Below are 23,205 nucleotides of genomic sequence, written 5' to 3' on the forward strand. Positions count from 1 at the left end.
ATATTTTTCTCCAATCTCAACAAAACTACTTTGCGAGCTGAACAGTATACGCAGTATTTCTAGTGGTGATTTGTGGAGAGTGGTTGGTGTTCAGGTAGGTCTGTGGCAGCATGGTCTTGGCTCTACTTTCCTGAACACTCAGTGTAATTGGTAGGGGCCTCCCCTTAGCTCTGCCCCTGCCTGGGAATCTGATATTTGCTGCAGCCCCTGGTCATAATCACCTTTCCCCTCATAAGAATGTATTCAGATTGAATGATAGTAATATGCAAAGACTGGAATATTTTTTGAAATTGGCAAGGTTAGCCATGAGTTGGTGTAGTTACATTTTTATGGATTTCTATCAGGGTTGCGGTCAATTATTATCTTGGCCAGGTCACAGTTGCAAATGAGTACTTGTTCTCAACTAGCCTACCTGGTTAAATAAAGGTGAAATGAATTTTTTTTAATTCATTTAACTTCAGTCAATTCCGGAAGTACACTGAAATGTATTTTTTTTTTAAATTAAAAAGCATTGAAGAGAATTGGAATTTTAGTTGGAGTTTGGTTCACTTTCTGAATTGACTGCAATGTAAATGGAATTGACCCCAAACCTGATTCAATATCATTCCATTGACATTTAGTGGCCCTCATTTCTCCCTGATATCATGAAAATCTCCACGATATCATTGGCATTCATCAGGACTCTTGGCTAGCATTGTGCCTTTTGGTACTTCCTATAATCCCTTTCAGATACAGATCATTTGATTTAATTTGACATGGCATTTATTATCCGTAAAGATTTTTTTCTTTCTTTAAGCTCACTGAATTTCATCCTCCTCCCTTTTCCTCCAAACACTCCGGAAAGTATTTGTTCCAGAGGTTTTTCCTGAGTGTTGACAGGGACTGAGCGGTTCTTGTGTGCTCAGGAAGGGGAAGGTACCTTGCATATGCTTACTACTCCGTTGTTTTGCTCTGACGACTTGGTGAACCTTGAAGAGGTAGAGGACCTTATGACCCAGGCTCGTTTTGCTCCGTGTCCCTCCTAAAGATTGATATTTCTGGAATTAGGGGACTGGCAGGCAGGGGACTGGCAGGCAGGGCACTGGCAGGCAGAGGGATGGGCTGACCACTTACTCTGACTTTCCATTGGCCTAAATTCTTCAGAAACTTTCTTTGGAAAGTATCATTTTATATATGTTTGTACTAGTGAACATTTGAATATTTGTACTTTTTATTGTTTCCTTTGTTTGGTGCATTTTACATTTTTTTTTCTCTAAAAAGGTGAATCAGCAATAAGGGCTGACTTTGTTTGATTACTAATTTTTATGTGAATACGCTTTTTTAAGTCTGATGTATGGGCTGCAAGTTCAGGCATGCATACCCACAGTGTGTGTGTGTCAGAGAGAGACTAGGTTAGCAGTGGGGTGAGAGGGGTGTCAGGCAGTAAAACTGAGATGAGGCAGGGCTGAGACTTCAGGCCCTGAGATTTGTGCCTACTCTCAGTGCAAACACAGGAGGCATCTGCAGGCAGCTGTGTGTGGGGGGAGGGGCTGGTGCTCGGGGCAGGGAAGCAGGGGGTGGAGTTGGAGTGGGGGGGTGGGGGGCTGCAGAGTGAACACAATCAGCCCTCTGTTTTCATAAGACTTGTGGTATGTGAGAGCAGAAACAAATGTGTTTAATTTAGGCCTCTTTTCTCTCTCCTTCTCCCCAGCACCCCACCTAACCACTCCTCTTTCATACTGACTTTTACTCAAAGATGCTTCATGGCCTCCTGCCTGTGTCAGCTGGTCTGAGGAGTTATAGAACATTTGGCAGACTTATCCTCGTTTAAGATAAAATTTACCCAGAGGTGTAAATATTTATCTACATTTTCTGGAAAAAGTTTATTTTTTGTTTCTACCTCAGTTTAGAAGTGATTACTGTGTAGAGGTATTTACCCTGTTGTGTGGGGGTGTATGGTGGACTTATTATCACATCTTAACCTGCTTGGCTGGCACCACACACTCCATTATGTTGGTAACCCATGCTGTCTCTGTCAGTACGTTTTGTGTTTGGGTATAAATTAAAAATGCAGGTTTCATTGATGTCATTTGTGTAGATATTGCACTTTTAGCTCACACACAGAGATGGTTAATTTGATTTCTCTCTTGAGCTTTACATTAAACATCCAGCCAACCACTGTTAGTCACAACTAGTTCTGGAGTTAATTACAGAGGTTTACGGCTGTGCATTTCAATGAAAGTAGGCTGCTCCCCAAACAATAAAATGTTGTGTTACTGGACAAACAGTGCCAGGGGAAATTACGTGAAAGACGGACAATGTCTCCTCCGTTATAAGTGTAGCACGGCTTGACATTGGACCGCATTAATACTGAGTTTACCAGTGTAGTCTATCACAATTGAAACCAGATACCACATAATTGACTTCAAATAATTGAGTGTAACAGCGTGACTGCCTACTCTCTTTGAATGAGAAAGTGAGCCTCCTGCCAGACACATTATTATTTTCTTGTGGCTCTAATTATACATTGTTTTATTTGACCAGCATGCTGTTGTTATCTGTAATACAATTGCTAACTTATTCCAAACTTTCACCCCAACAAGTGCTTCTTTTCCTAACCACATCTGATTTGAAATTGCCTTAAAGTAAAACAATACTGTACTTTGTTTAAAGAGACATTCACTGTTTTGCTGTAGCAACGCTCTTTAAACTCTGGCAATAATTCTTGATCATGTCACCCCCCCCCCCCCCCCCCCCAAATAAAAATGAACCCTGATACAAATAACTGCTTGAGCTACAAAAAATGCAGTCTCATTAATGCCACAGTCTTTTTCTCTCTAGTAAAACCCTCAAGGCACCATTCAGAAAGGCCAAAATAAGAGGTATATCTTGGGCTTGCACTGTTTGTTTGTGTAAAAAGAGATTCTGTATACATTTGTTTTTGCAGCTAGCCTAGTGGAATGTGATGCAAGTCAAAATTCATTAGTGGGGACTTTACAAACAGAACCTGATTTTTAGCAGCCTAAATAACAGCCTAAATAAATCCGGACTTGCAGACCAATATGGCATTTTTCAGAATATACATGAACTAGTCATATGACACTAAAGCTCACTGAGTTCAATACAATTTTTATCTATTTCATGTTTGTGTAATTTAGAATTCCTTACAAATTGATCTAATGCATGTGTAGAAGAACGCAAGCTGCCTTCTGTTGAGCATCAAACCAATTAGGCTCCTGAGTGGTGCAGTGGTCTAAGGCACTGCATCGCAGTGCTAGAGGCGTCACTACAGACCCTGGTTTGATTCTAGGCTGTATCGTGATTGGGAGTCCCATAGGGCGGCGCACAATTGGCCCAGCGTCGTTCGGGTTTGGCTGGGATAAGCCGTCATTGTAAATAAGAATTTGTTTTTCACTGACTTACCTAGTTAAATAAAGGTTGAATTTAAAAAAAAGTGTTGATGATTCTGCAAGTTTTTCTGTGTCAACTTTGTAGTTTGTAGACGAGCATGGACCAGTGATGTCACCTCTTTATTTGACCAAGACTGATGGTTGTAAGAAAGCATGGATGGTTGTTATGTTGGATTTATCTGGGACTGTTTGGCACAGTGTGTAACTGATTTAGAATCTTGGCAAAGCCCCTCCACTGTGTTTTTAAGACCTCCCTCAGCCTGCCTCCCCTCTTCACTCTCCTCTCTCCCTCTTTGCGCTAATAGTTCTTTTGTATACAAGAGCATGTTAAGAGGCCAATGAGCCTGGCCTTAATAGGCCATGTTGCCATAGAAACCAGTGCACTCTGGATGGCTGACCTTTGACCCAGTTTTTCCCTGGCTGTGAATAAGAGAGCAGGGCGACCAACCTGGTCACAATAGAGGCTCAGAGAGCTGAGGGAGTGCCCCTGTCACAGTCACTTAACTTCACTCCTCCACGTACTAATGGACACTTTGAATGTGCTAGCCATGAGAAGGATGCTAGTGACACTGCTTGAGACAGCAGCCTTCTCAGGGTTAACCCCATGCATAACCTGGGTGTCTGCTCTGGGGCGTTGAGAAATATCACCCTGCTATTCACATATCCTACCAAACACATCTATCATTTTTATGTTCTCAGATTCAAAATGGCATAGTTTGCAATGTATCCATTTAAAGGCTTGTGCATTTGGCACACAGTTTATCCTTAAAGGACTGTTTTGGGGGCATTGAAAGTGAATTGATAAAGTGTTCTAGTTGTTATTACATTGGATTAGCTCATCAACTTTTATTAGACACAAAGATCAATGTAAACACTGGTTCAAGGTAATATTTTTCTTTAATGTGAAAACATTTTTGTTAATTGCTGACAACTCTATAAAAGTGGGCAGTGTATGTCTATGTTTACATAAGAAATGATAAATACAGGGTGTGGCTATATTCACGGTAACGAATTATTATTTCCATCAATTATGTAGGCACCATAATATTTTCTCTGTAAATTCCTTCGTTTTCCTCAGTATTGTTTTCATGGACAACTTCCTCTTAAGGTAATCCACTTTACAGCAGACTGGATAATGGGCTGTTTTTCCACTAACAGCTATTTCTGTGGCCAGTAGCAGCCAAGCTGACCAGCATAGCTGACCAGCATAACTGCCCATCGTTTCCCCGTCAATTAACCACTAATTAGCACAATGAGGGCTGGAGTTTGCTTAATAATTGTCTATGTAATTGCCTGTAATGTCCGCAAACAATGGATCTTTATTCAAATTTTGAGACCATTTTTTCATTTTATGTCATGCATAGATCAAGTAGAGGTGGCAATGGCTCGCATAAGCAGGTGATTTGAGTGGAAATAAACAGGGAGGGACTATGGCGTAAGGATTGGCAAGGCCATTGTGTGGTGCTGCTGTTCATATGGGTAGAGGATCATTAACAGCTCACTCTTAACAGCAAGCTGTGTGGCCCATTTATTTTCTGTTGGGGGGGCAAAAGAAAACATTGAGGAGGGGCTCTCCACAAAGTAGGTGATTGACATATATGCTGGAGCAATCCCTGGAAGCATTCCTCTTTCCCTGCTGTTTGGAGAAGAGAGTGTTGAGAGTGGGGTTGATGGCCCCAGCCCAGAGCAGACAACCTGCCCGTCAGGCAGGTTTTCTGCCCTGGAGTGTCCCTGTCAATTCACCTGCTGGTATTGGAAGGGCAACTCCACCACTTTTCAACCTCATTTTTATTATCTCCAGCACAATACCAGTGTCAACATACTGTACGTGAAAAATGCGCATTTCAAAAAAGATGTCATCAGCTACAACTTTTAACTTTATATACATCATCAAAAGTTAGAACATTAAACTGTGATTTCCAAACACTGAGATTCACTGTGATGTGGGGAGCAAGAAATAGGATTTTTAGCCAAGGTTGCTCGGCACAGACACACCGGTAGTGTTTGCTGGCCGAGAGTACTTAGCACCTCTGAACCGAGTGCCGGCCATAATTTAGAAACCTAGTGCAAACCGGTTCTACATGTAGAATTGTGCGAAAATGACATCCACCAGCGGGTGAACCCTAAAATACACCGCGCCGAACGAATGGCAGATCAACATTCGGTGCAGTGTGTGTGTGTGTGTGTGTGTGTGTGTGGTCCCTAAAATAGACATTGTAGACATTTTCAAAGACACATTTTTGTAGTTAATTGACTATAGAACAAAAGACCCTGAGAACGTGTCAAAATACAGATTGATTAAACCTTTTCAATGAGTTGTAACGACACGGCAGATAGTGGAAAAGTTTGGGCTGTTTTTTCTGTCTCTGGCAGAGTGTCTGACTTACTTTGACAACAAATGTCCAGACATCTGCCTCTCCTCTCCTCCATGCTCTGATGTTGTTGCCTGGCCAGCAGTATGACAGCACACACTTCAGAGATGACAAAGACACTTGGCCATGTTTCCCCCTGCTCTGTGAGAGAAATGTAACAATTAGAACCCAACTCTGGCAGTCCGCATGCCCCAGAGCATATGTTGTATTCTCTCTGTTCGAAAAACCAAAGGGCTTCATCTTGGCTTTTGGGAAATGTTTTGTGGTGACTTTGCCACCTTTGTTGCATCTGGGTCCCTGATAAGTAGCACAGTATTCTACTGATGTCTATTCTGAGTTCTGGAGGCAGAGGGAGGCTGGAAGACAATTAGAGCCATGGAAATGGATCAGATAGTTGCAGAAGTTGACTTTATTTGCACAGCTCTCACAGCTTCTGAAACTCTTCACCAGAGCAGTCTCTACAGTGAAACCAGTGTCTCTATGGAGGCCAACCTAGGCCTGCTCAAATTGTGTTTGTTTGTAATGAAATTAAGGGCATCTTCAAAACATTACATGACTGCCTGAAGTTTACTGTAAAGTGTAATTGCTGATTTTATTTTCAATGGTTTCAATCTTTTACAGATTATTCAACAAGACGTCAGCCATGGGAACCCCCTTTTTAATAGTATCTTCCTATTTACCATGCGTTCCGTTCTGGGTTTTATGTACGTGCATTTATTTTAGGGGGATTTATTCAAATCTGTTAGTCAAACACAATTTTTTATTGATTTTGATTGAATAGGGGTCCCTTGATTGTTAGCCTAAATGTTCTGTTATTTTGAAGAGAGAACATGGCATTCACACTTTAATTTGGGGATCCCGCCCCATACTTGGAGAGAAGGAAAGTACTATATAAAACTCTCAGATTTTCCTGCATGAGGAACACTGACCTGTGTGTGTGTGTGGGGGGGGGGGGATTTCTAGAAAGCAGTTTAACTCTGAGGCCCCCCTGAGTTGATCCCCTACCACCTCTGTCTCTCTCTCCCTCTCTCGTAGTGTGCCGCTGGTGTGTAGTTGACTACAGTGATATAGGAACTGCTGATACTGGGTGTGTGAGGTAGACATTTTACAGGGAGGGTTGGGGAAGATGGTCGTTTTGAAGGGGTCTTTCTCTAACCAGCCACTCCATCGAGTACAGTGGCAATTGTATGAAGTAGGCTGGCTCATTTCACATTTAAAAGTGCCTCAGGGTATGTTCCCCAGTCCCCTTAGAAGCTGTCCAATAAGGGAAGGAGGGGGCGGGAGAGCTGGGGGCTGGCATGGTCAGGCCAGGGTAGACCAAACGCTCACAATAGGGCTTGTTTCATTTGTGGAGAGACTTGTGATTGACATAGATTAGACAGTGAAAAATGTATTGTTTTGGTTTTCCCTCCAGAAAGCAGCATTCATTAAGCAGTATGCACAGAACAAAATAAAGTTTCAATAGGGAGCTAGCAGCATCTAAAAGCAAGGGCCTCCTGACAGTTGTATGGACTTGGGCCCATTAGTTGGGACCTGCGATTCAGCCTTGAGCAGTGTGGTGAAAATGAAGAGGACTGATGTCAACTCCAAGAATCCCCCCCCCCCCCCTCAGTACTCTATTGGACCCCAGCTGTCAGGAAACAATACCCTCTGCTCCGACAAACTCATTCCTGAAAATGTTTTTCTCCCTCTCTCCCTTTCCCCCTGCTGTTATGTCTTTTCCATGTTTAACCCTCAGTCATCCAAGCTTCCTTTCTCCCTATGAACTCAGAGTGATGAATGAAGCTTTAAAAATCTAATCCTGCACAGATGATTGTCATCTCCTTTTAAGCCTTGAAAAGGTTTTTGTCATCTTTCACATGCATGCAGCGAGTTTTCCCCCTTATAGACTTTGTGCAACAGTATAATGTATTAAGTGCACAGCCTTGGTTTATGTAAGATGAGGAAACGTGTCATTTCTTATTGTACAATATGGCTTTTTTCCATGCAAAGTAGACATTTTATTTATTTTAATCTGGGATATGGATTTTGAGAGAGAGATGAGTAAACTAGCTGAAACAGCTAAACTGTTAAAATGGTCTTAAACCATTCAAATCAGTACAGCGAAATAGTCAAAGGTTGCCTGATAAGACCCAAGCCCCAGTGGCAGAGGTTGATGATGGGGACTCTGAGATGCACGTCATTCATCCTTCTCTCTATATAGCCTGCTGCTGACCCAGCCATTTTGGGGAGTTTCATAGTGAACATAAATTCAACTACGGCGTAATGTTCAAAACAACTCGCAATTACTAAACCGCCATGTTGTTCCATTACCACTGACATGCTGAGGCTTTGGAATCGTGTTGTATTCTAGGCCCAAAAGGCAATGTAAAATATCTATGATACCACAAATGCAGCGGAAACTGAAATGAAAACCCTTTTAATTAATTTGAAATCGTTGGATACCATGGAGAAAATGCACATGTATGACAGTCTGCTGTATGGTGTATTTAAACTGATTCACAAACCAGATGGCCGAGCTCTGCATCGGTCTGAGCACCAGCTCCACACACCAAGACTGATCTAGAAAATCTATTTTAAACGTGTTGCTTTCAGGAGGAGATAAAACAACTCCTCCATACATGACCCTGTTCCATGGGGAGTTACACATGGGCTGGGCGGCCATAAATGAACAATTGTGTTAAACTCTGTGCCAAATAAAATGGAAAAGAAAACAGTAATGTTTAAGCCAATGATAACAACTATGATAGCAAGTTGAAAAATGCTAACAATAAAAGTGGATTAGATTGGCTTGGGTCAAAAGGCCAAAACAATTCACCAGGATGCCATAGGCTTAGTGCGGAGACCCCACCCCTGCCTTTCCCCTCTCCTGATGGAGCTTCCTTCCAGCTGTCCTTTCCCACCCGCTAGTCGATGGGCGCCCACAGCTGGAATCGTGTTTTTTCCCTGACAAACTGCGATTTCACAGTCCCCCTCCAGTCCGCTGTGTTCACATCCCTCTCCCCCTGCTGCCAAAAGCCGGTGTCTGACTCCAACAGCATATGAGTCTCATACAGGTGTCTGTCAGAGTTCTGGCTCTCTGCTGGCTCCCACACCATTAATTACACTGTGGTCTGTTCTGGAATAGCTAAACCATATTTCATGCTATTCATTCTCAACAAGCATTAGCGAGTTAGTCTCGACACATTATAGCAAGTTAGATAATAGCATATGATGTAAAATTGTGTGATTGTGAACTGTGAGTATATATGAAGCAGATTATGTATTATTGTATAGAAATACATTCCTTTTCTCTGTGATTGCTTTCATTTGAATCTACCTAAATAATCCTGATTTCATGTTACTCCTTCTTCACCCCACAGTACCTGCAGATGAAATGGCCTCTACTGGATGTCCCTGGAGCTGCTGGACTCAAAGACTCCCGCTCCCCCACCCCAGGACACCTAGTGAGTACACCATACCATCTATCCATCCACTGAGTCTAGTAACCGCTCACAGCACCCTTCACTACACTACATCATTACACCACAGTCATCTAGTCATTCCATACCATGCCAGTCCAATACATCATTTATCATTAATTCTCATATAATTTAAGTTCACGTCCGGCCAGTTCATATGCCTTTCCGTAGATAAGTCGTCCGTGATTATGTTTTGGCACAGTCTCTTTTGTGCACCTCTGGACGTGCAGGACCTGCTGGGCCTGTTACACCTCATATGGAACCGTGTTTTAGTGATAACACTAGATAAATGCCACTAGGGATCAACATACCATGAAGTGTGGAGAGAAAGTAGAACAGCATATCTTGCTGATCTGGGGTTAGGGAAGTGATCTGTAGATGTGCTCAGAAAGAGCCAGCCTCAGTCACCAAGCTGTGGGAAAAATAACCACAGTGACTCAGCCTGTGACCTCAGTAATCCCGGCTAGACGGGTCTGTTTAGTTTGGTGTGTTTGTCGGATCTCATAAACGCAATGATGCACTTGACAAAGTCCTCATTGAGTGGTGTCAATGGGAAGCTGTTGTCAGTGGGAGCAGTGCAGGCCTAGCCCTGGGGAATCCAGAGCTGCTCTGTGGCTGACTTCACTCTCAATTGGAAGCCAATTTAAATACATTTTATTACAATAAGTGCTGACCTGTCGGTGACTGTCTGTGAGCATGGCTCGTTTGTCTGCTGTGCCCTGTTTTGTTCCTGCCAATGGATTTTATTTTATTTACTTAATATATAACATTATGAAATGCATGGTCTTGCATTATGGGACCGCAAAAAATCTCAATAAGGAGCAGAGTAATGAAGTGAATCAGGAGGAATTGAAAGGGGCTATTGAAGACTTGACGTGAACACTGAGGACTTTGGCTTGGTTCCATGCTGCCCTGCCTTGGCTGAACTCCGGATTTCTCTGTTGCGGCGAGCCTTCTATATCTGCGACGTCTATTGAACCAGGAAGGTCAATAGAGAGAGTCTTATTGTGTACTTTGCCATTCAGACGTGAGGGATTTACTGTATCTAATTTTGAAGGAGAATATTTGACTTATTTTAATTGCCTAACTTTAGATTTGGTAGTGGACAGTTTGCTGGTTCCCATCTCAAGTCACTGTCTTCTTTCACTTTTTATATTTTCTTCCCCTTAAATCTTTTCTGGCAATAGAGTATCGGGTCATGTGAACTAGAAGAGGAAGTAGCCATTCTAGATCAGGTGATCTGAGACAAAGGGTCATCAGATGTGTGAGCAGAAGCATCCTCTGATACAGAGGGAGTGTAGCAAAGGAAGGCTGGGCCACTGGGGATTCAGATTGAAACACCCCACTGTGCACACACACCACACACACACCACACACACACACACACACACACACACACACACACACACCACGGCCATAAAACCCACATGCCCTTCTGGTGAGCTGCTGCCAGGGAGCCAGGCTGATTATGTGCTCATTACCCAGGCAGCAGAGAGGGGGAGCAGGAGGCAGGCTCCCCAGGCCTGCAGGGCCCCAGCACTGCACTAATGAGAGCATTGGGAGCGGATGGGAACATGCAGAGGTACACAGGGGTCCAGGGATTACTGCCCAGGGGCCAGGGCCAACACCAGCCAGAGGGACCTGAGGAGAGGGAGCCAGGGGACAGCAGCAGGGCTTCCATCAACCACAATATTGATGTATTCCTGCTCTCTTCTGCAAGCACTCATTACATGTCATAATTGTATATTCATGATGGCTGGTGTGGAGACAGCGTTTTTCTCTGATATTGATTGTGGGACTCCTGGGGGTGACCCTCAAGTATGCACATATGCATGTACCTTCAGAATCTTCAATTGTTCATACACATATGGCCCTTTTACTGATGACTTATCTGCCCTAGAATGTGTTTGTATAAAGGCATTCTCCCCCTTAGTGTATTTGCTGATGAATTAGTCATTTAGCAGCAGTTCTACAGCAGTAATGAGATGATGATGCCATCACTGATGATCAGATTCCTGGTGACTCAGATCATCAAGTGTCCCTCACGGTGCCTGGCCTGCAGCAGACAACAATGTGAATTGTAATGAATGATGGAGCTGGTCTCACTAGGACTCCTCTTGTTGTCTTAGTGGACCAGGAGCGAGAGGAAGCTTTGAAAAATAAATGAAACCCTTGTTTGGCTATAAGAAGCCTGTGGAATGGGGAAGTCTGTCCTGTAGCTGCTGTGCAGTTTGGGTCCATAAGGCCCGTATGCTAATCAGAGCCTTCTCCGGCCGAGATCCTCAATTATTTACGAGACAGGTTTGTTTAGCATTCAGTTGGTATTGCTTTTGGTAGTATGGGTGGGCAGACTAGGGAGAAGGGAACAATAGAAGGGAACAAGCTTGCCTGTGAATACCCACCCCCGCCCCCATATCATACTCAGAGGGCTACCTCTTCATTCATTATACATCAATGGCGATACAGGGCCAGTTGATGTATTGTGGGAGTCAGCCCTTGCCTTGTCTCTCCACCAGTAGTGTCCGGCCTTGCTGGAGCAGACTGGACAGGGAGAGAGCTGTCTGCCATCTGGCACCACAGATCATGTGCATTTCCACAGCAGCAATAACGCACTCCTCAAACTAGAGTAATGCAGCCCGATCATAACCACGGAGGTCATGCTGCCAATACCGCTGCTTCAGGTCATTCTACCATTCCTACTGATTGGTCCATGTTAGACTGTTTGACATGTCATTAGTTATAAGTGACTCAACATTAAAGTGGCACTCCAGTCTCCTTCTCACCTCATTTAACACCTGATTTAGTTAACAAAAGGCACATCTCAACAGGTGGTCCAGGTAAGTCATGACATCACAAGTAGGAGGGTGGGCCTTTCCTCTTTTGTTCTCTATTGCTCCTCAACGGAGGGGGAGGTCGATGACATCACAACTTCCCATCAGACCAACTCATGGAATGCCCTTGTCTAAAAAACACAACTTTCCTAAAAACATATTTTTTTACCTTTTAGGGCAGAAAAGTTGATTTTAAATCAAATTGGCGCTGGCCAATTGTCGGGGAAAAGAAGAAAATCCCATTGCGAAGTAATGCTTTTTAGCCTATTCATCGATGGAAATACCAGTCTATGGAAATTCCTTTGACTGGTCATGCTTATCGGTCTATAGGCTAATTTGCATAATTTTGTGGAATTAAATTGGCGAGTGTGTAGTCTGCAGTATATTCATTATGTACCTTATTTATCACACACGTACAGCATACAGCGCCTTTGAGCGGAAAATCTGTCAGACAGCGCGAGAGCTGCTGCTGCAGCATCTCAAATGGCAAAGGAAGGCAGGCTTCATCACCGTGTCAGACACCACTTGGCAATGAGCTGGAGGCAGTAGGCTATGCATTTTGAAAACAACATACTTAATTGTTTGAAACCTGAATGGTTGAATACATTATGAGGCATGTATTTCCTTGCTTCAAAGTAGGCTACTAGATCTCTTAGTGGATATTTTCATCTGTCACATGAAACCTCTCACATGAAGTGCCCTTTTGACAATGGTGTTTTCCTGCTAATTGCATTATGGAACGAACATTCACGTGTAGCCTGCTGCCTTGTGTGGATTGCTGCGCTTATAACGTGAAGAACATTTTAAGCTAAACGTTCTGATCTGTTTCATCAGACGCATTGCTTTAAAAAAATGTTTGATGTAGCAAAGGCCTACTGGTTGTATGAATATGGGATCAATCTTCCCACAACTGTCCCAGAGTCTGTTTGGAATAGGCTATTTCCTTCTCAACAAGCTGACCAAATAGAACAGGTCAAATTTCCTTCTATAGGGGATAGTAGATTGACAAAGGCTAGTGATTTTGCTGTGCGTTACTCGTCTTGTAGGCTGAGGAAAAGTAAATGTGGACAGTTATTCTAAACATCTTCAAAGTGCCCATCAGAATTTGGTAAGAAGGACCGCATATCATTGCATCTTCGACTTGCATGTTCTGTTAATATGAATTACCATAATCTAAATGTGATTTCTGTCATTCTGAGCACTGTGAATGGACGCCCTAATCAGGTTATGCACCCAATGCATATGGGTCTGGCAAATTTCTCAAATGTCCTGTAAATTAAAATGTTACCGGTCAAATGTCAAGCGGCACATTTTCGTAATGGAAACCCTGATGTGTACTTCACTGTATTTATACACTACAAAAGTATGTGGATACCTGCTCGTTGAACATCTCATTGCAAAATTGTAGACATTAATATGGAGTTGGTCCCCCCTTTGCTGCTATAATAGCCTCCACTCTTCTGGGAAGGTTTTCCACTAGATATTGGAACATTGCTGCAGGGACTTGCTTCCATTCAGCCACGAGCATTAGTGAGGTCTGGCACTGATGTTGGGCGATTTAGGCCTGGCTTGCAGTCGGTGTTCCAATTTATCCCAAAGGTGTTCAATGGGGTTGAGGTCAGGGCTCTGTGCAGGCCAGTCAAGTTCTTCCACACCAATCTTGAAAAAACATTTCTCTATGGACCTTGCTTTGTGCACGGGGGCATTGTCATGTTGAAACAGGAAAGGTCCTTCTACAAACTTTTGCCACAAAGTTGGATGCGCAGAATTGTCTAGAATGTCATTGTATGCTTTAGCGTTATGATTTCCCTTCACTGGAACTAAGGTGTTGAGCCCAAAGCATGAAAACGGGCCCCAGACCATTATTCCTCCTCCACCAAACTTTACAGTTGGCACTATGCGTTGGGGCAGGTAGCGTTCTCCTAGTATTCGCCAAACCCAGATTTGTCTGTCGGACTGCCAGATGGTGAAGCGTGATTCATCACTTGAGAGAACGCTTTTCCACTGCTCCAGAGTCTAATGGCGGCAAGCTTTACACCACTCCAGCTGACACTTGGCATTGCGCATTGTGACCTTAGGTTTCTGTGTGGCTGCTTGGTGATGGAAACCCATGTAGTTCCCAATGAACAATTCTTGTGCTGACGGTGCTTCCAGAGGCAGTTTAGAACTTGGTAGTGAGTGTTGCAACCAAGGACTCGATTTTTACACGATACGTGTTCTGTGAGCTTGTGTGGCCTACCACTTCACGGCTGAGCCGTTGTTGCTCCTTGACGTTTCCACTTCACAATAACAGCACTTACAGTTGACGGGCAGCTCTAGCAGGGCAGAAATTTGACATCCTATGACTGCAACGTTGAAAGTCACTGAGCTCTTCAGTAAGGCCATTCTACTGCCAATGTTTGTCTATGGAGATTGCATGGTTGTGTGGTCCATTTTATACACGTGTGTGACTAAAATAGCCGAATCCACTAATTTGAAGGGCTGTCCACATAATTTTCACTAGCAAAAGTTAAAACATCAATGGAGGATGTTTACAAAGAATGTGACTTCCTAATGAGATCTGATAGCTAACTTCAGTGTTTGCCTGCCCAGTCCAGTCATCAGATCATCAGTACTCACAGCTCAAAATGGTCTCCTGCTCTGAATTTGACAAAGACAGAGGAATTCTTCTATCTTGTGTTTCAGTACCCCATTACAGAACAATCATGTTGAAAACAGGAGCGTTGGTCTTGGTCACTGTGTCAGCAGCTTGTCATAACTCACTTGGAGCAGGATGGAGGTCACCAGATTGCTTGTTAAGTGAATCGAAGTGGTAAGAGCTCAGCACTGACATGGGTGTGCATCCAAAAATGGCTTGTCCATGGAGTTTCCGTTGATATTTTCGGCACATTAGACTGAATAGCAGTTTTTGTAAAGACATCGATTGAGAATGGTACAGGTTGGTTTTGGCAAAGCTACTTTCTGCTAGCTTGCAGTCAAAATTTGTTTTACTGGGTGTGCTCTGAGATGTTGCATTACGCATTAAATAACCAGAGTCCGTCATAAAATCAAAGGTTTTGGATAAGCCTTAACTGAATACTGATGGGAAGGCTGTAGTCCTTCCATGGCTCTGCAGAAACCTTGCTTTTATAGACACACACTGGACTCAGTACCTCAGTGAAAGTCAAATATAGGAACCAGATCCCGACATCCAAGTACATAGCCATCTGAAAACCAAAACTTTCAAAATCGGCTATTTGATTAATCAGTGGTAAATAATTATTTTCTACATCCTTTTTTAGTAATTTCACCTTGTTTTGTAGGTTTCCAGTAGTTACCACAGCCACAAATTCATGAAAACAAAATTGAGCTTTTTGTTTTTATTTTAAAGGTATGGTTAGACATAAGGTTAGCAGTGTGGTTAAGGTTAGGTTTGAAATCACATTTAAAGAAGATAAGTTGAACAAATAGGCCGGAATTTATGGCTTTGTGGCTGTGGTAAGTAGTGGTGACTGTTTGTGTCAATGCTTGCCTTTTCGCTTGCCCTCTCAGTTCCTCGTGAACTAGGTGAAACACTAAATTATTTATTGGTGTCTAGCAACTGTAACGTGACACGGCCATTTTGTTAACTTTAAATGTAATTGCCATTGACCCTTTCAGTGTGGATGACTTGTCAGACGTAAAGCGACGCAGCTTGTCTGTGCCATAGTTTTTGGTGGGCTTGTTCTAAAAGCATACGACAGTCAGTCCACTCTTATGTCCTTTTCCTGTTGGCATTGAAAAACAATTCTTGGATTTCTCAGCATGCCATGCATTCTTTTCACTCTTTCTTTCCTGGAGTTTTGAAAAGCCTCTGAGCCTCCCACCCAGAAGGGGTCACGTAGCAGAAAGGCGCACACAAAGCCCTGGGGTTATTCAGTTTGTTCTGAGCGCTCTTCCCCATCGGCTGTTTGCCTAGTAATTCAATTCAGATGTGCAGGATCCAAAAACATGTTTATTTGAATGAAATCTACCCCTCCACCCACATTGACCAAGGACTAAGCTTTTCTTAGCAGTGTTCCAAGTTTAACGGCCCAGTGAGGTACTGCCACCTTGGCCTCTTTCGCCTCAAACTGCTTAACAGACAGCCACCTTGTCTCTGCACTGGCTCAGCAACTTTTTGCTATTTTTCATCTTCCTGTTACCGTGTCAATTTGAATCCAATATCATTCAACAGTGTTGCCACACGTCAGTTGTGAAGGCATTGTGCTTTGTTACAGTGGACTGGGTAGTTTAACGAGCAGGCAGGTCTATTTAGAGAGGACGATGTCTGTGTGTCAATGCAGGTCCCGTCTGCCTCCAGATTGCTCCTTCTATGTCCCGGCCGTCACGTAGATGTTGTTTATATTTAAAACACAGCTCATGCTCCATGTGGTTTCCATATTACACCTTGACCATGGATCATGAAACCAAGCATGTGAGGCTGTGATGGGTAAAGGGGTAATTAGAGGCTGAATGGAGGTATGGATGGGCTGGGTAGTTCCTTCTTTTATTTAGAACCATGATTTAAGTTGGCGTTCTTCACTTTTACACGTTAAGATGACTTGTTTTTGTGCGTTTCATTTTTTTTTCTTTCATTTTGACTAACTGGTAACTACTGTTGAACTGCTATCCAACTGAAAGTTCAATGTGACAGAATGAAGAAGTGTAATACCAATGCTTTTATTTAATTGTAACTACTCACAATATTCTGATCTAGAGGGAGGGACTTGCTTATTGCTTTTCTGTCAGCACCTAATAACCCAGTAGAAGTTGATGAGGTAACCATCTATGTACTTAAAGGTAGACCACAGAGGGACCTCTCCTCTGAAGATGGTTTAAGCAGGTAGGCCGCTGGCCAAAATGCTTTTGCATGTGGACAGCCCACGTCTACATATTTTTGTTCCGTTTTTTTGCTTGCTTTACTCGTATGCAGACTGGTCTTCATGTTGAAACTGGCGCTGTTAAACTTTAAACTCTCTTCTGAGTGAACACATGATTGGTGTATTCCAAAGTATGAATTATTAATGGCGATCATTTCCAATTCTCACTGAAGTGCTTCCCAAAAATGTGTTGGCTCTCAGGTCTAGAGGTCTCAAACAGCATCCACAATATAGGGAAAATTCACTCACATTGTACATGAAGTGGGACAACAAAGAATGCCTAAAGTATACATGACATTTGGGCTTTGGGTTTTCTACATTATGCATAAATGCTTTATGCAACCATCCAGGCTTTTTCTCTAGTTTTTTTTTTTAGCAGCGGTGGTAACAGTCGCAGAAAGGAGGGGATACCCATTTGACTTCCAGTCATTGCGCTAATGCTAGTTAGCAACCTCCTTCAAACTGCAAGCAGAGACATAAAAATGGTATCCAATAGTTCATCTGACTCAGAAAGTAGATAAAGGGCCTCATTTCCAAAATCCCCAACTATCCCTTTAAGTTTACACTGTTGGCATTTTTCCATCCCGGAAAAGGGTTTTTCTTTATTTGTACTATTTTCTACATTGTAGAATAATAGTGGGGACATCAAAACTATGAAAGAACACACATGGAATCAAGTAGTAATGAAAAAAGTGTTAAACAAATCAAAATATATTTTTGGTTCTTCAAAGTAGCCACCCTTTGCCTTGATGACAGCTTTGCACATTCTCTCAACCAGCTTCATCTGGAATGCTTTTCCAACAGTCTTGTAGGAGTTCTCACACATGCTGAGCACTTGTTGGCTGCTTTTCCTTCACTCTGCAGTCCGACTCATCCCAAACCATCTCGATTTGGTTGAGGCCAGGGGATTGTGGAGGCCAGGTCATCTGATGCAGCACTCATCACTCTCCTTCTTGGTAAAATAGCCCTTACACAGCCTGGAGGTGTGTTGCGTCATTGTCCTGTTGAAAAACAAATGATAGTCCCACTAAGCCTTAACCAGATGGGATGGCGTATCACTGCAGAATGCTGTGGTAGCGATGCTGGTTAATTGTGCCTTGAATTCAAAATAAATCACAGACCGTGTCACCAGCAAAGCACCCTCACACCACGGTGGGAACCACACATGCAGAGATCATCCATTCACCTACACGGCGGTTGGAACCAAAAATCTCCAATTTGAATTCGTCAGACCAAAGGACAGATCTCCACCGGTCTAATGTCCATTGCTCGTGTTTCTTGGCCCAAGCAAGTCTCTTCTTATTATTGGTGTTCTTTAGTAGTGGTTTCTTTGCAGCAATTCAACCATGAAGGCCTGATTCACGCAGTCTCCTATGAACAGTTGATGTTGAGATGTGTCTGTTACTACAACTCCGTGAAGCATTTATTTGGGCTGCAATCTGAGGTGCAGTTAACTCTAATGAACTTATCCTCTGCAACAGAGGTAACTTTGGGTCTTCCTTTCCTGTGGTGTTCTTCATGAGAGAGAGTTTTATCATAGCGCTTAATGGTTTTTGCGACTGCACTTGAAGAAACTTTCAAAGTTCTTAAAAGTTTCCGAATTGACTGACCTTCATGTCGTAAAGTAATGATGGACTGTCGTTTTCTCTTTGCTTATTTGAGCTGTTCTTGCCATTGTATGGACTTAGTCCTATTTGGTAAAATACCATCTTCTGTATACTACCCCTACCGTGTCACAACACAACTGATTGGCGCAAATGCATTAAGAAGGGAAAAAAATCCACAAATTAACTTTTAACAAGGCACGCCTATTAATTGAAATGCATTCCAGGTGACTACCTCATGAAGCTGTTTGAGAGAATGCCAAGAGTATGCAAAGCTGTCATCAAGGCAAAAGGTGGCTACTTTGAAGAATCTGAAATTTAAAATATTTTGATTTATTTAACACTTTTTTGCTTACAACATAGTGTTGATGTCTTCACTATTATTCTACAATGTAGAACACAGTACAAATAAAGAAAAACCCTGGTATGAGTAATTGTGCCAGTTTTTGCCTGGTTATATGTATGTACAGTGAGGGGGGAAAAAAGTATTTGATCCCTTGCTGATTTTGTACGTTTGCCCACTGACAAAGAAATGATCAGTCTATAATTTTAATGGTAGGTTTATTTGAACAGTGAGAGACAGAATAACAACAACAAAAAATCCAGAAAAACGCATGTCAAAAATGTTATAAATTGATTTGCATTTTAATGATGGAAATAGTGTCCGGATTTGACCATATTAATGACCTATCATTTAAAAAACAAAACGTTTATTCTTTCAGTGAAATACACAACCGTTCCGTATTTTATCTAACGGGTGGCATCCCTAAGTCTAAATATTGCTGTTACATTGCACAACCTTCAATGTTATGTCATAATTATGTACAATTCTGGCAAATTAATTATGGTCTTTGTTAGGAAGAAATGGTCTTCACACAGTTCGCAACGAGCCAGGCAGCCCAAACTGCTGCATATACCCTGACTCTGCCCGCACAGAACGCAAGAGAAGTTACACTATTTCCCTTGTTAAAAGAAATTCATGTTAGCGGGCAATATTAACTAAATATGCAGGTTTTAAAATATATACTTGTGTATTGATTTTAAGAAAGGCATTGATGTTTATGGTTAGGGACACATTGGTGCAATGACAGTGCTTTTTTTCACGAATGAGCTTGTTAAATCATCACCCGTTTGGCGAAGTAGGCTGTGATTCGATGATAAATTCACAGGCACCGCATCGATTATATGCAACGCAGGACAAGCTAGATAAACTAGTAATATCATCAACCATGTGTAGTTAACTAGTGATTATGTTAAGAAAAATTGTTTTTTTTTATAAGATCAGTTTAATGCTAGCTAGAAACTTACCTTGGCTCCTTGCTGCACTCGCGTAACAGGTAGTCAGCCTGCCACGCAGTCTCCTCGTGGAGTGCAATGTAATCGTCCATAATCGGTGTCCAAAAATGCTGATTACCGATTGTTATGAAAACTTGAAATCGGCCATTCCGATTAATCGGTCAACCTCTAATGTACATTGAAGTCGGAAGTTTGCATACACCTTAGCCAAATACATTTAAACTCAGTTTTTCACAATTTCTGACATTTAATCCTAGTAAAAATTCCCTGTCTTAGGTCAGTTAGGATCACCACTTTATTTTAAGAATGTGAAATGTTAGAATAAAAGTAGAGAGAATGATTTATTTCAGCTTTTATTTCTTTCATCACATTCCCAGTGGGTCAGAAGTTTAGATACACTAAATTAGTATTTGGTAGCATTGCCTTTAAATTGTTTAACTTGGGTCAAATGTTTCCGGTAGCCTTCCACAAGCTTCCCACAATAAGTTGGGTGAATTTTAGCCCATTCCTCCTGACAGAGCTGGTGTAACTGAGTCAGGTTTGTAGGCCTACTTGCTCACACACGATTTTTCAGTTCTACCCACAAATTTTCTATAGGATTGAGGTCAGGGCTTTGTGATGGCCACTCCAATACCTTGACTTTGTTGTCCTTAAGCCATTTTGCCACAACTTTGGAAGTATACTTGGGGTCATTGTCCATTTGGAAGACCCATTTGCGACCAAGCTTTAACTTCATGACTGATGTCTTGAGATGTTGCTTCAATATATCCAGATCATTTTCCTTGCTCATGACGCCATCTATTTTGTGAAGTGCACCAGTCCCTCCTGCAGCAAAGCACCCCCACAACATGATGCTGCCACACCTGTGCTTCATGGTTGGGATGGTGTTCTTCGGCTTGCAAGCCTCCCCCTTTTTCCTCCAAACACAACAATGGTCGTTATAGCCAAACAGTTCTATTTTTGTTTCATCAGATCAGAGGACATTTCTCTAAAAAGTACGATCTTGGTCCCCATGTGCAGTTGCTAACCGTAGCCTGGCTTTTTTTATGGCGGATTTGGAGCAGTGGCTTCTTCCTTGATGAGCGGTCTTTCAGGTTATGTCGACTCTTTTTACTGTGGATATAGATACTTTTGTACCTGTTTCCTCCAGCATCTTCACAAGGTCCTTTGCTGCTGTTCTGGGATTGATTTGCACTTTTCACGCCAAAGTACGTTGATTCTCCTTCCTGAGCGGTATGACGGCTGCGTGGTCCCATGGTGTTTATACTTGCCTACTATTGTTTGTACAGATGAACGTGGTACCTTCAGGCGTTTGGAAATTGCTCCCAAGGATGAATCAGACTTGTGGAGGTCTACAATTGTTTTTCTGAGGTCTTGGCTGATTTCTTTTGATTTTCCCATGATGTCAAGCAAAGAGGCACTGAGTTTGAAGGTAGGCCTTGAAGTACATCCACAGGTAGACCTCCAATTGACTCAAATGATGTCAATTAGCCTATCAGAAGCTTCTAAAGCCATGACATAATTTTCTGGAATTTTCTAAGCTGTTTAAAGGCACAGTCAACTTAGTGTATGTAAACTTCTGACCCACTGGAATTGTGAAACAGTGAATTATAAGTGAAATAATACGTCTGTAAACAATTGTTGGAAAATTTACTTGTGTCATGCACAAAGTAGATGTCCTAACTGACGTGCCAAAACTATAGTTTGTTAACAAGAAATGTGTGGAGTGGTTGAAAAACGAGTTTTAATGACTCCAACCTAAGTGTATGTAAACTCCAACTGTGTGTGTGTGTATGTGTGTATGTATGTATGTATGTATGTATGTATGTATTATCATCGTATGTACGCAATCCTATAATATGAAAGCTTTATCCATGTATCATGGGCTTATTGTTTATTTACACCTAATATGTACTTTACCTTTTACAAGGCTTTGCATCTGCAATTTCCTCATCACAACATGCATTAGTGAAATCAAAGCAGGCTTTGGAAGCAGGAGAAACACTTTTGCTAAGACTTAAAAAGGGGGAGAGGTTGGAACTGCTTTAAAAAAAGGGCAGAAAAAGCATGCCTGATATTTGGAACAATTCTAAGCAGCATGAAGGAACACAGCGTACAGTCGTTTCAATGCAAACCTTGTTCCATCCCGGACCTCGTTGGTTAGACGAGAGGTTGAGAAGGGGGTTGGGAGGGATACTGAAGAAAGGTTAGGTTGGAGGAACAAGACTCCTTTCTCCCCCCCACCCCTGGCCCTCCCATGTGACGAGTTGGGCCAACAAGCGTTTCATTGAGCAGGGCAGCCAGAGGAAATAACTGTGAGGCCGAACGCTGCCTAATGAAAGTAGAGACGCTGGTTATTATTATTATTATCATCGTCCTCCTGGCTGTCCTGGCCAGGTCCGCTAGCTAGCTGCACTAGAGTTAGGGGATATGGAGTTTCTCTGCCACCACACAGCTCTATTAAAATAGCTGAAATAACAATGAGTCTGCTCCAACAAAATCAAAGTTCTTTAACTCCTTGAAGTGTATGTATACCCCACCTCCCGTTGTGATTGATGCTGTATTGTGAGTGCTTTGAGTGTATAGGATTTGATTCCCTTAGACTAGATCGATAGATCTAGTACCAGTGTGCTCAAACCATATCAATGAGGAACTGAAAACACTGTTCAGGGTTAATGTCATCCTACATGGATCAATGAAGAACTGAATAGTGTGCGGGTGAGTTAGCGGCTTGAGATTAGGGATTAGCCATATGTATGGGCACTGAGCTACCTACAGTACTGGGGGCTTGTGTTGGTGCGACTTTTGGATCTTGGGCCCTGTTGTTTTGCCTGTTGGGCTGAACAAACAGTTCTCTCCTCCACTTAATGGCCGTAATGGTGTTGGTATGCATCTGCAGGCTTTCACTGTGTCTTGGTGGGGATCCAGATTGCATCATAGTGCCTGTCACACACATAGCCACAGCCTGCATTGTTTACCAGGGAGGGTGACTGACAGACAGACAGACAGACAGACAGACAGACAGACAGACAGACAGACAGACAGACAGACAGACAGACAGACAGACAGACAGACAGACAGACAGACAGACAGACAGACAGACAGCATTCTCAGGCATAGGGACTCACCTTTACACACATTACACATTGACTACCAACAACATACCTTTGGATTTGGAACAGTTTGCATTAGGATGCAGAGGGCTGTGCATGTTGGTCAGTGTCATACATGTCAAGCATCAGGCACAACAAATGTCAGACTGTTATGAATGAGCCTGTTTCTGTGTGAGTCTTTGGAGACCCAGGGAGACTATTAAACCCCTGGTCTATCTAGTCCTCTCTCTCTGGTGTCTAAAGCCCCTCTGTGTGTTCC

At 42.6% G+C, this 23,205-nt stretch overlaps 1 protein-coding gene across 3 annotated transcripts in view; it reads left to right on the plus strand.

The window, feature by feature from the left end:
- Positions 1–23,205, plus strand: part of LOC106580381 (transcription factor 7-like 1-A) — a 46,188-nt gene that overhangs the window by 16,086 nt on the left and 6,897 nt on the right. For all 3 annotated transcript variants that reach the window (XM_045703116.2, XM_014161386.3, XM_014161387.3), the window contains exon 4: positions 9,124–9,207. In XM_045703116.2, the coding sequence (XP_045559072.1) occupies positions 9,124–9,207 (84 nt within the window). The remainder of the gene's footprint in view (positions 1–9,123; positions 9,208–23,205) is intronic.

This window comes from Salmo salar, chromosome 20 (genome assembly GCF_965601325.2).
Source record: "Salmo salar chromosome 20, fSalSal1, whole genome shotgun sequence".
NCBI classification, from domain to species: domain Eukaryota; kingdom Metazoa; phylum Chordata; class Actinopteri; order Salmoniformes; family Salmonidae; genus Salmo; species Salmo salar.